The sequence below is a fragment of the Danio aesculapii genome, chromosome 19 (assembly GCF_903798145.1).
Source record: "Danio aesculapii chromosome 19, fDanAes4.1, whole genome shotgun sequence".
NCBI lineage: Eukaryota > Metazoa > Chordata > Actinopteri > Cypriniformes > Danionidae > Danio > Danio aesculapii.
The window spans coordinates 36,475,890-36,488,685 of NC_079453.1; the positions used below are offsets into that span (position 1 = coordinate 36,475,890).

The 12,796-nt window shown below is 33.3% G+C and overlaps 1 protein-coding gene across 1 annotated transcript in view; it reads right to left on the reverse strand.

Moving 5' to 3' along the window:
• Positions 1-12,796, reverse strand: part of macf1a (microtubule actin crosslinking factor 1a) — a 388,147-nt gene that overhangs the window by 45,442 nt on the left and 329,909 nt on the right. The window contains 7 exon segments of the mRNA XM_056479293.1: positions 190-416; positions 501-585; positions 3,830-4,156; positions 4,558-4,717; positions 4,871-5,037; positions 8,490-8,660; positions 8,745-8,906. Of these exon segments, the coding sequence (XP_056335268.1) occupies positions 190-416; positions 501-585; positions 3,830-4,156; positions 4,558-4,717; positions 4,871-5,037; positions 8,490-8,660; positions 8,745-8,906 (1,299 nt within the window).

The following is a 12,796-nucleotide window of genomic DNA, read 5'->3' on the forward strand; positions in this document are numbered from 1 at the left end:
CGAACACTGGGAGAACATGCAAACTCCACACAGAAATGCCAACTGGCCCAGCCGGGACTCGAACCAGTGGCCTTTTTGCTGTGAGGCAACAGTGCTAACCACTGAGCCACAGTGCTGCCCCCTAATTTCGTTTAGCAAATACTAAAAAGTGATGTAAATTAAAAAGTGGCTAGACAAAACATCGTTCACCTTCTGTCTGTCCTGATAGGCTGGTGTTGTGTCTGGCTCAGCGTTGTTAAGCTCCGCCTCCACTCTATCCAACCATTGGTTGATGTCATCGTGTGAGCTGGCAAATCGAGTGGCCAACTGAAGGGCCTGTTCCAGGGTCCGAAGGGCCTTGCTGCTGCCTGCCGTCATCTCAGCGTAGCGACTTTTGATGCCATCCAACTTCTCTTGGATCAACAAGACCTCCTCGCCTGTCACAGAGAGCAGACATGATCATAATCAGAGGAGGAATTCAGTTATACGCTAATGAGTGCAGAGACTAGATGGAAAAGTACCAGTGGTTTGTTTGAGCAGAGCCTGTCCGTTCTTAATGGCCTGGTCCACGGTCTTCTTCCTGCTGACAATTTCTTCATTAAGAGCCTGTAGGAGACCAGCAGTAGAAGCGTTAGCTCTGGAAACAATTTAAAGGAATTTAAATGTAAAGTAAAGATGAAATGAATACAATGAAATAACTGGCAGCTAGGGTGACCACCCAATCCCACATTTTGCAAGACAGTCCCAGAATTGGAAGCTTTGTACTGTTTCCAGCATTTATTTTTTGTCAGTGTCTTGTTATTCTTTTCTCTAAAATTCTCCGCTAAGTCGTGACGTATCGGTGACATAGTAGCATATGTATCAAATAGTATACATAGTGAGATGGTATGAAATGATCACTCACTTGAATTGAGAAAATATTTGTTAATGAGCTCTTTCTAGTTGTATCACACATTAAAGTACATTTTAAATGCAATCACGGTGTCCATAACAGTCTCTAAGCTTGCTGCATCACAAATACCAAAATTTGAACAATTTATAAAAAATGTTATCACTTTGTGGCCATCTGATATTAGGCACAGATATATCGATATATATATATTGCAATTGTGATTTTCGAAAGTATTACATCGCTTTGTAAATCTTTATTATTACCATTTTATGAGTCTCCCTATACAATTTGACATAGCCCTTGGACACGGAAGCCGCTTTGTGTGACGTCACACTTAACAAGCGGATAATACCACAATAACTTTTGGTGCTTAAATTTACATAAACACAGCCATCACATTTTAGTTATAGCAGAAAATTACAGTTTTCATACCACTGATGATGACAGAGCAAAAGAACCTGTGTGGATCAAGGCACAATATGTAAGAAGCGAAAATCACAATATGAAATCACAATATGATTTTCTTTCTCTGAAACCATTTGAGAGTTTGCTTGGCTGTGGATCATTGTCTTGCTGAAATGTCCACCCTAGCTTCATCTTCATCATCCTGTTAATGTAGATGATGGACTGAAGCAGCTAATATTAATTTACACTGAGGAAGGGCAGAGAGTAGCTGAAAAACTACTCAGAAACTTCATCTGCTGTCTGGGCTTTCACTGCCTTTCTACACCTCCCTTTCTTCATGTGTTCAAGACTTTTTCCCTGTGTCATTTTATTTTATTACACACAGCTTCATTTGTAATTTAATTAGTTTTGTTTTCTTCGCATATACGGATTTCTTTGGTTGTTACCAATATATTTCATGTCAATGGCACCTTTAGAAATATGTTTTCTGTGAAAAATGATGACATGTTCAATACTTATTTTCCCCGCTGTATATATATATATATATATATATATATATATATATGTATATATATATATATATATATATATATATATATATATATATATATATATATATATATATATATATATATATATATATATATATATATATAAACCGCTAGAACAGTTATATATTTTGCTGACTTGTGTACTTGCATTATCCAAAATATTTCGAAGAATGTTCAAATAAGCCATTTTAACTAGTGACACAGACAGTGTCCTGTGTTGCCATGCTAATGACGTCACCCTCGATTTTTGATTTGGTTTTACAGAAAACAGGGAAACATCAAAAGACGCTTTAATATGTTGTGTGTTTTATAAGACCTTACAGAGCAGCATTACAACAGAATCTTAGAATAAATTTAGTTTGCTTCTACCCCACGTCATTTGGGTGTATAGCTATACACGATGCTTCACTGTATGTAATAACCATGATAATAAGTTTTGAATACTTTAGCAGATCCATGAACATGATTTCTGCAGGAGTCTTGTAGAATGTAATAAAGAAGACAACTTGCATGATGCCACATTCAGTCACTGCATGATCAAGCTACATTGTTGCAAATACACACCCTCTAGTGGGGAAAATTACATACTGTGCCTTTAACAGTGATCAAACACCAACCGATAGAACATCCTGCTCAAGGATGCCAGATCTAACATATTCAAGTACAATTAATGTACACTGCCTGGCAAAAGTCTTGTCAGTGATCCCAGTTATAAGAGCAACAAATAGTAATTTGACTTCTAGTTGATCATTTGGAAAAGTGGCAGAAGGTAGATTTTTCAGATGAATCATCTGTTGAACTGCATCCCAATCATCACAAATACTACAAAAGACCTACTGGAACCCGCATGGACCCAAGATTCTCACAGAAATTACTCAAGTTTGGTGAAGGAAGAATCATGTTTGGGGTTACGTTTAGTATGGGCCGTGTGAGAGATCTGCAGAGTGGATGGCAACATCAACAGCCTGAGGTTTCAAGACATTTGTGCTGCCCATTACATTACAAACCAGAGGAGAGGTCAAATTCTTCAGCAGGATAGCGCTCCTTCTCATACTTCAGCCTCCACATCGAAGTTCCTGAAAGCAAAGAAGGTCAAGATGCTCCAGGATTGGCCAGCCCAGTCACAAGACATAAACATTATTGAGCATGTCTGGGGTAAGATGAAGGAGGAGGCATTGAAGATGAATCCAAAGAATCCTGATGAACTCTGGGAGTCCTGCAAGAACGCTTTCTTTGCCATTCGAGATGACTTTATTCATAAGTTATTTGAGTCATTGCAGAGATGTATGGATGCAGTTCTCCAAGCTCATGGGAGTCATGCACAATATTCATTCGCTTTCGACTGCACCATGACTTTATATTCTATACCAGGGTGTCACTAATCTTATTCCTGGAGGTTCAGTGCCCTGCAGGGTTTAGCTACAACTTGCCTCAACACACCTGCCTGGGTGTTTCAAGTATACCTAGGAAGACCTTGATTAGCTTGTTCAGGTGTGTTTGATTAGGGTTGGAGCTAAAATCTGCAGAACACCGGACCTCCAGGAACAAGTTTGGTCATCCCTGTTTCATACTGTAGATTATTTCTGTTAAGCGACAAGACTTTTGTCTAAGCAAAGTCAGACCTTCCTGTCCTAATGAAATAATTAAAAACCAAGGCATGATCATATTTTATTTTGGTAAAATAAGTGTAATCTAGAGGCCTTCGCCTTTCATTTAAGCCACTTCTGATACCAAATGATCAACTAGATATCAAGTTATTGTTTGTTGTTCCTAAAACTTGGATTTTTGTCAGACTTTTGTCAGGTAATGGAACGTATCTCTCCCTCCATTATCCTGCAAAATCACATCTGCTGTCTCGCAAAAGAACAGTAACCAGGTGGTCACCTCACTGGAAGCCCTAGTATAATTCTGTCCTCTGCTTTTTCCCCCCTCAGTATTCATCTTTTCTAAAAGGACTCAAGGTATTTTTAATCCTGTGCCGCTATAACCTGCAAAATCATACCAGTGTGTGTTTGTGCTGCTGCTCTAGGAGCTCCGGCTGATAACTCTGCACTGAGACCTCAGCCAGTCTCTGGGCCACCTCAGCTAGCCAGTTCAGGACCTCCACCTCTTCCTCTCCAAACAGCTGTGCATTGGCCAGCGCCTGCTCCAGCATGGCCTCTCTCCGAACACACCAATCCCGCAGCTCTGTGTGCCCGCTGCGCACTGCACCCACACGCTCGCCCAGCCAATCACGATCGGCTGCACAGCTGAGCGGATGGAGAGATTGGCTGAGACTCTCAAGGCGGTCTACATTATTCTCTCGAGAGGAGACTTCCTCTTGGAGAGCCTGGGACATTAGCCCAGAGTAAAGAAAAGATGCGATTGGATGAGAAGAAGGAGGAAAAAAAAGACAAGGCAAACATAAACATATATGACAATGCAGAATAACGACAAATCATAATTAACAAAATAATACATGGATCAAAACAAAATGAAATGGAAACACAATCATAAGAAAATGAACCATGATGAAATGGAAAAGTGTGTGGGCAGGATCACGACCAGAGACCTGAATTCTGTCTTCTTAGATAACCGCACTCCTACTGGTTCATTTAAAACCACAGGAGATTCACAATCTGTTCTCTTCCTCTGCATTTCTAGTCAGTCTAATGATCCTCGACACTGAAAATAGCTTGCTAAAATGACAGATCTCGGTTCTCTGTCTATCTTCTGCTGTGTATACTCTACCTTGTGCCTTACAATCTGCTGTGTGATTTTGGAGGTCTGGGTTCCCATTGGCTCAGCAGAGCTCAGGCGTCTCTCTGTTGCGCTTAGCCACTCGCTGAGCGGCTCCACGGCCTCATGGAACTGTAATGCCAACACCTGCAGTTCCTCGAGCTGCTGTTGCCTGAGGACGTGAGATGAGAAGCACATGTTTGTGTTATGTTCTTATGACCACTGGGTTTATGGCCCAGTGTGATTGAGTTCTGAGTCAGAGATTGGATTAAGAGGTTTTATGGTTGTTTCTAGGTGTCCATATTGCTCTGATTATGGTGTTTACCTGGCGCTGGCCTTTTCCAGCAGGTTTGTCCATCTTTCTCCTAAACTCTGAAGCTGTTTCTGGATTTTGTCTCGGTCTTGTGTTTCGGCTGTAGCAGCGATACGCTCTCCTTCTGCCCTGATCATCTCTACCGTCCCACGGCGGTCATCCAGCAACCGTTGCAGAAGCTTATAAAATATGGCATTTTTAGTTAGAATTCATGAACGAATTATCATGTCATCACTGTCAAAAAATATATATATTTTATATATATCAGTCAAATGGACCAAAATATTAAGTTGAACTTTTAGCATCACAAAAAATGGTCCAACTGGTAAAGATTAGTCCTTGTGCACTGTTCAAATTTACTACCCTTTTGTTATGCTCTGGATTAAAACATCCACTACATAAAACTGCTGTAAAATTGCATTAGATAAATATATATTTTTAAATAGTTTTGCACAAATCTGTTAATCAACCTCAGTCCTGATCAAAACTACTAAATTGTTTAGAAAATTTGAGGATTTTAACTCTTTAAATGCCAAATTCAAAAATGATGTCACTGATTTGGTGAAAAAAAACACACAAAATGATGTATTTTCAATATAAAAAGTAATTGTGGACTGTTTTTTTTTTGACCTTTTAACAGTCTTGGACATGTGAAAGATTAGTAACAACATTGGCTTTGATGCATTGTTAGATTTTCATTTTTTCTCCATAATTTACAGTTGGTGGCTGTTTTTCCCCCACTGACTTCCATTATAACCACATTTGAGGGTGCATAAATACACAGTCTTTGATTTGTTTACTCCATGTATTTCTGAGAGCTGATGTGTATTTTGATTTTCTCAGACACATCAAGGTAAATGCGTAAAGGTCACTCTCACACACTCACAGACACACATTCACACATTTTAATTTGCTGTTATACTCTATATAAAATCCAGACACTAAATGTTTTTGCACAGGCCTATCTAAACAGTTAATTGATGGTCAACGGCAAACATTACAAGTTTTACCTCTTTCCAACAGGGAAAACCACCAACAATTAAAAATGCATGATAATATGGTGTCATGGTTTTGTAATCCAAAAAATTGGTTATAATGGAAGTCAATAGGGCAAAAACAGTAAATTAGGGAGGAAAAAAAAGAAAATTAATCAGAGGCAATGTTGTTTCACATGTCCAAAACATTGATAAAAGGTTAAAAAACATTCAGTCCACAATTACTTTTTATACTAATAAATACGTCATGTTGTGTGCTTTTTTCCACCAAATCAGTGACATCATTTTTTAATTTGGCAAATAAAGAGTCAAAATCCTCTATTTTTCTAAGCAATTCAGTGGTTTTGATCAGGACTGAGATTTATGCAAAACTTTGAGATTTACGATTAACAGATTTATGCAAAACAATTTTTGAAAAAATATTTATCTGATGCATTTTTACAGCAGTTTAATTCAATGGATGTTTTCATCCTGAACATAACAAAATGATAGTAAATTTGCCCACAGTGTATCGTTGAGTTTTTTAAAAAAAATCAAAGCATTTTCTTAAAATATGTGTCAAGATTAGATTTGTCACCAAAAATAATTTTGCTAGCTCAAACACAGAAAAGGTTATGGCCAAATTAAGACTCAAAATCACCCCAGAGTGGATGAAAAGATCCCCAACAGCACATAAGGGTTAAAGCAACATGAGTTTGTCATATCTTTCTACAGTGTAGTTTAATTACTTTATTGATCTTTCATCTGCAGTAACTTTTAAAATATTATTAAAATAAATATTTTTTCTCAATATAATATAATAAATATAATATAATATAATATAATATAATAAATATAATATAATATACTATACTATACTATACTATAATATAATATAATATAATATAATATAATATAATATAATATAATAAATATAATATAATATAATATAATATAATATAATATACTATAATACAATATAATATAATAAATATAATATAATAAATATAATATAATATAATATAATATAATATAATATAATATAATATAATATAATACAATAAAAAATAATATAATATAATAAATATAATATAATATAATATAATATAATATAATATAATATAATAAATATAATATAATATAATATAATATAATATAATATAATATAATATAATATACTATAATACAATATAATATAATAAATATAATATAATAAATATAATATAATATAATATAATATAATATAATATAATATAATATAATACAATAAAAAATAATATAATATAATAAATATAATATAATATAATATAATATAATATAATATAATATAATAAATATAATATAATAAATATAATATAATATAATAAATATAATATAATATAATATAATATAATATAATATAATACAATAAAAAATAATATAATATAATAAATATAATATAATATAATATACTATAATATAATATAATATAATATAATATAATATAATATAATATAATATAATATAATATAATATAATATAATACAATATAATAAATATAATATAATATAATATAATATAATATAATATAATATAATATAATATAATATAATATAATAAATATAATATAATATAATATACTATAATATAATACAATAAAAAATAATATAATATAATATAATAAATATAATATAATATAATATAATATAATATAATATAATATAATATAATATAATATAATATAATATAATATAATATAATATAATACAATAAATATAATATAATATAATACAATAAATATAATATAATATAATACAATAAATATAATATAATATAATATAATATAATACAATAAATATAATATAATACAATATAATATAATACAATAAATATAATATAATATAATATAATATAATATAATATAATATAATATAATATAATATAATATAATATAATATAATATAATATAATAAATATAATATAATAAATATAATATAATATAATATAATATAATATAATATAATACAATAAATATAATATAATATAATATAATATAATATAATATAATATAATATAATATAATATAATATACTATAATATAATAAATATAATATAATACAATATAATAAATATAATATAATATAATATAATACAATAAATATAATATAATATAATATAATATAATATAATAAATATAATATAATAAATATAATATAATATAATATAATATAATATAATATAATATAATATAATATAATATAATATAATAAATATAATATAATATAATATACTATAATATAATATAATATAATATAATATAATATAATAATTATAATATAATATAATATACTATAATATAATATAATACAATACAATATAATATAATACAATAAAAAATAATATAATATAATACAATAAAAAATAATATAATATAATAAATATAATATAATATAATTAATAAAAATAATATAATTTAATAAAATATAATAAAATAAAATATATAATATAATAATAAAAAACAATAAAATATAATAAAATATAATATAATAAAATATAAAATGTAATAAAATAAAATATTATATAAAATAATATACATAGTATAATATAATATAACAAAATATAAAATAAAATATAAAATAATATAATATAACATACATAATTTTTAAATAAAATCAAACCTTTTGCTCTTGAATTTGTGCCTTGACAACACGGTACTCAGCAGATGGAGGTTTCTGATTGGCTATCAGCTCCTCTGTGTCACTCAGCCAGCTCAAGAGTGGCTCCAGGGCGTCTTGAAACTTCCCACAATGCAACAGGGCCTCTTGCAGCTGTGCGATTCTTTCAGCAACCTGTGAATTGAATAAAATGAACATTTAATAAATGCATTCCTATCAGTACGCTAAGATAATGTCTAAAAATAACTGCAAGCATACCCTCTTGTTGAGGGAGTTCCAGTGCAGGTTGGTGGTCTCCAAGTCATGTTCCAGAGCCTGAGTATCAGTGTGTTTGGCTGCGCTCTGAATAAGGCCTTGACCCACAGCGTTGACATGTTGCAGTTTAGGCTGAATGCTGTCTACCTGCTCCCTTTCCACAGCCTACAGTGTGAGTGGGAAAAGATACACAAATGACTTGATTAGTGTATAACTAACACACTTGTTATGCTACTGGACATGGGATATTACAGAACATATCTAAACAGGTCAAGGCTGTACAAACACTACAACATGATAATGGTGGCATGGCCATTTATAAACAGGGAGGCAGTTTTCAGCCCTCACACATTGACTGAAATTAAATACAGGGCCTTGGCAGCAATGCTGTGCAGCTCTATTTCTTCAACAACCCAACACTACAGTTCTGACAGAATATCCAACACAGTGGCTGCCCACATATAGATTGCCAAATACCTCTAACCGATGCCATAATTAACAACTACCAAAGTTAACATGAGGTCCATTTTACTTCAGCATTGAGACGAAATTATTTCGTATTAGACACTGGATTTGATGAGGGACAATCTTCACAACTGATTAAAAGTATGTTATATAGTATTACTGATGTGGTGGCTGGGTGGCTCAGTGGTTGGCACTGTCGCCTCACAGCAAGAAGGTCGCTGGTTCGAGTCCCTGCTGGGTCAGTTGGCGTTTCTATGTGGAGTTTGCATGTTCTTCTCATGTTGCCGTGGGTTTCCTCCGGGTGCTCCGGTTTCCCCCACAGTCCAAAGACATGCGCTATAGGTAAATTGAATAAACTAAATTGGCTGTAGTGTATGATGCGTAAATGCGTGAGTGTAGCATAAAACATATGCTGAAATAGTTGGCGGTTCATTCCGCTGTGGTGACCTGTAAAATATTGGACTAAGCTGAATGAATGAATAAATATTATTGATTACATGTTGTACCATTACTAAGTTGTTTTTTTCTGACCTTCAGCATCAGTTGCTTTTCTCCATAGAGAACTAACTTAAATGCTTGTGTTTTTCTGTTATTCATCTGTAAATACATGCTGTTGAAAATATCTTCTCTTTCTTAAACAGAAATTGGGGAAAAAAAAAAAAACAGGGGGCTAATAATTCAGAGGGTTTAATAATTCTGACTTCAACTGTAAAATATATACAAATGTGCAGAAACTGTTTATATGTGATTCACACGATCACTGTATATCCAGTGTTTGAGCTGCTGTGACACGAGTGGAGCAATCACCCTTGTCTAGTGTCCCATCCAACCCTATGACCTCTCCCGGAAGCTCTCCTTTCTCCCGGAAGCATATTCTCCTTTCATCACGTTCACACCCAAATGGTTATAAAAGACATGTTTAAGAGATTATATGGAGCATCCTTCATTTATTCTCTTAACTAAGGAGAGATCTTCACTTAAGGCTCATACTTAGAGGGAAAATGTTCATAATGCATTATAAAGAATTAGAATCGGTACTTGGTATCGGCCGTTCTCCATGACAAAGTATCAGTACTCTGTATCGGCCGCAAAAATCCTAATGGGAGCATCCATATATATTTGTTTTTGTCTTTTTGTGCCAATTTTAAGCCAACTTTGCTTGTAATTAAAGTTGGAAATGTGATTAATCTCGTAGTTGGTTGTTTTAGTTCAGGGCTTATAAAACTTTGACAAAGACATTTTTTAAATTCCTGTCAGGGGGAAAAAACAAAGGGAAAAAAATGCTTCCAGAAGCAGCGGTGCTGAAATAGAGCCACATTAATGCACTTCCTTGGATGCACACTCCAGAATCTCACTGGAATTAGTTGGGAGGTACTTTTAGCCTAATGTTTTATGAATACTACTAATGTGAATGTTAATCATCTTACATATTTTCCACCTACTTTATAGTAGTAGATATTTAAACTGATATTTTACCATTGTAAAATAAATTTTTTTGCACCAAAGATTAATTTTAAGATTTAGATGATAGCAAGCATACTTAAACTGTAAACCAAGGGGAAATAAGCATGGACATTTAAATAAAATCCAGCATCCTTTGCGTGTCAGTGTGTGTTGGTTTATTTGCAGCTGCCTTGTGGCGAGGGGCTTCATTCCTGCTTCAAACAGGATGTCTGTCGGCCTCAAAACAATGAACCACAGCTTCAACCTGCTCCACCCTCTGCTCCGCAGTATATGTGACTGTGAGAGTGTACTCGACTGTGCGAGCGACGCTGTTTGGTCCCCTTTTGTCTTTCTATATCCTGTCTAACATTATCCTGAATCCATCATCCAGGCCTCCTCCTCCTTGGTGTGTACACTTAGAGCCATTTCCCGTTTTTAATCCTGATCATTCATCACATGTGGCACTTTTCACCCACCAGCACCGAAATAACTCATTCATCTGCATCTGTGGCAGATCCTCCGCAACTCGTGTGGCCAAATCCAAAGCAAAGCTGTTAATTATTTCAAAGACAATTATATGTCTGAACGTTTATGCTACGGCTAATTTAGATGCTCAGAACCAAAGCTATTACAGTTTTGTATTTCTAAAATAGTTTTTACTTCGATGCTACTTTAAAATTTCCTGTATATTTCAGTTTAGTTTTAGTTTGTTTCATTAATGGTTTTGTTTAGTTTTATTTTGTATTTCGTTTTAGTTTTGATATATTTGGTATCTGTTTGAGTAATTCTAGTTTAGCAGAGTTAAAGGTGCTGTATGTAAGTTTTTGACTCTAAAGCATAAAAATACCATCATATGTTTGCAGATATTTAAGTGACATGCCAAGTGAACATTCTTGATTATCTAAAAAACAATGCTGGAGTCAGATATTCTTGAAAATGTGCATTACATGCTGAAACGGCTGTCTTTGTTTTTTTTTTTTTTTAACCCATCCACTGCCAGTTTAGCCAATTATATTTCAGCACCCCGGGTTACCTTGCTGGAAAACAGTGTATTTGATTCATTCAATTAGGAAGGCGCTCAAAGTGGGCATCTGTGGCTGAAATGCAACCTCCGGTGGACAGTAGCAGACTCCGAAATGAGCAAATAATATCAATATTACGAATGTAAACAATAGGTGAGCAGGTTACATTGTAACCGTGTGTCCTAACCACATGCTACTTGACAAGATTTGCAGTGATAAGCAATTTGGCTGTTTGCACCAGACGAAACATTAAAGAAAATTAAATACAGCCATTCAGAAGCGAAGAATAGTGCACTCACTGCACTCCAATGAAATGGTAAGGTTTATAACAGGGGTGCCCAAAGTTTTTCTAATGAAGGGCCAAAATCCAAGCTTGATTGAGAGCTGTGGGCTGAAATTAAATATAGTAAACTGTATTATGCCGCCTTTGCATTGCACACGACAAACGACAAGTGACAGATCGGAAGTCATTCATTTCTAATGGAGAGTAGTCCGGGAGCTGATCATCTCCGTATGCGGAAAATTCGTATCCGATTTGAGCTGTGGATATATTGAAATATTATAACTCCTGCGACTAGACCATATGCGACTGGCCAACTGGATGTGATGTATTCCAGTGTTGTCCAGGTCTGTGAGCACAAGATGAGAAATACTGTTTTGAATCAGTGAAAAGTCTAAATTAAATAAAAATTCTATTCATAAATGAGTAATAAAAAATAGCATTTTTAAATGTTGCCTCCACATTCCCTCCAAAATTTTTAGTGGTCTATGAGTTTCTAGTATTTCATTCATGCAACCATGGTGAACGCACGGAGAGTAAAGGCTCTTGCTTCTGCACTCCTTTATTTCGGACACTGCGAGAACAGCTTCTCTCCCATGATGCGCGACAAAACTGAAAATTTTGTGCGACTGCCACAAGGGGGGCGTATTCCAACAGCCGTGTGCAAATGTTGTGTAAAGTGGAAAGGCAGCTTTAAATTAAAGTTGCCATGGGTAACTTCCTTATTGTATTTAATAATATTTAAAGAATAAATAGAAAAAATTACTTCAACCACATTTACTAATGCATTTAATTATTCAGAAAATATACATTAATTTAACTAACCTAATAAAAAACAAACATTT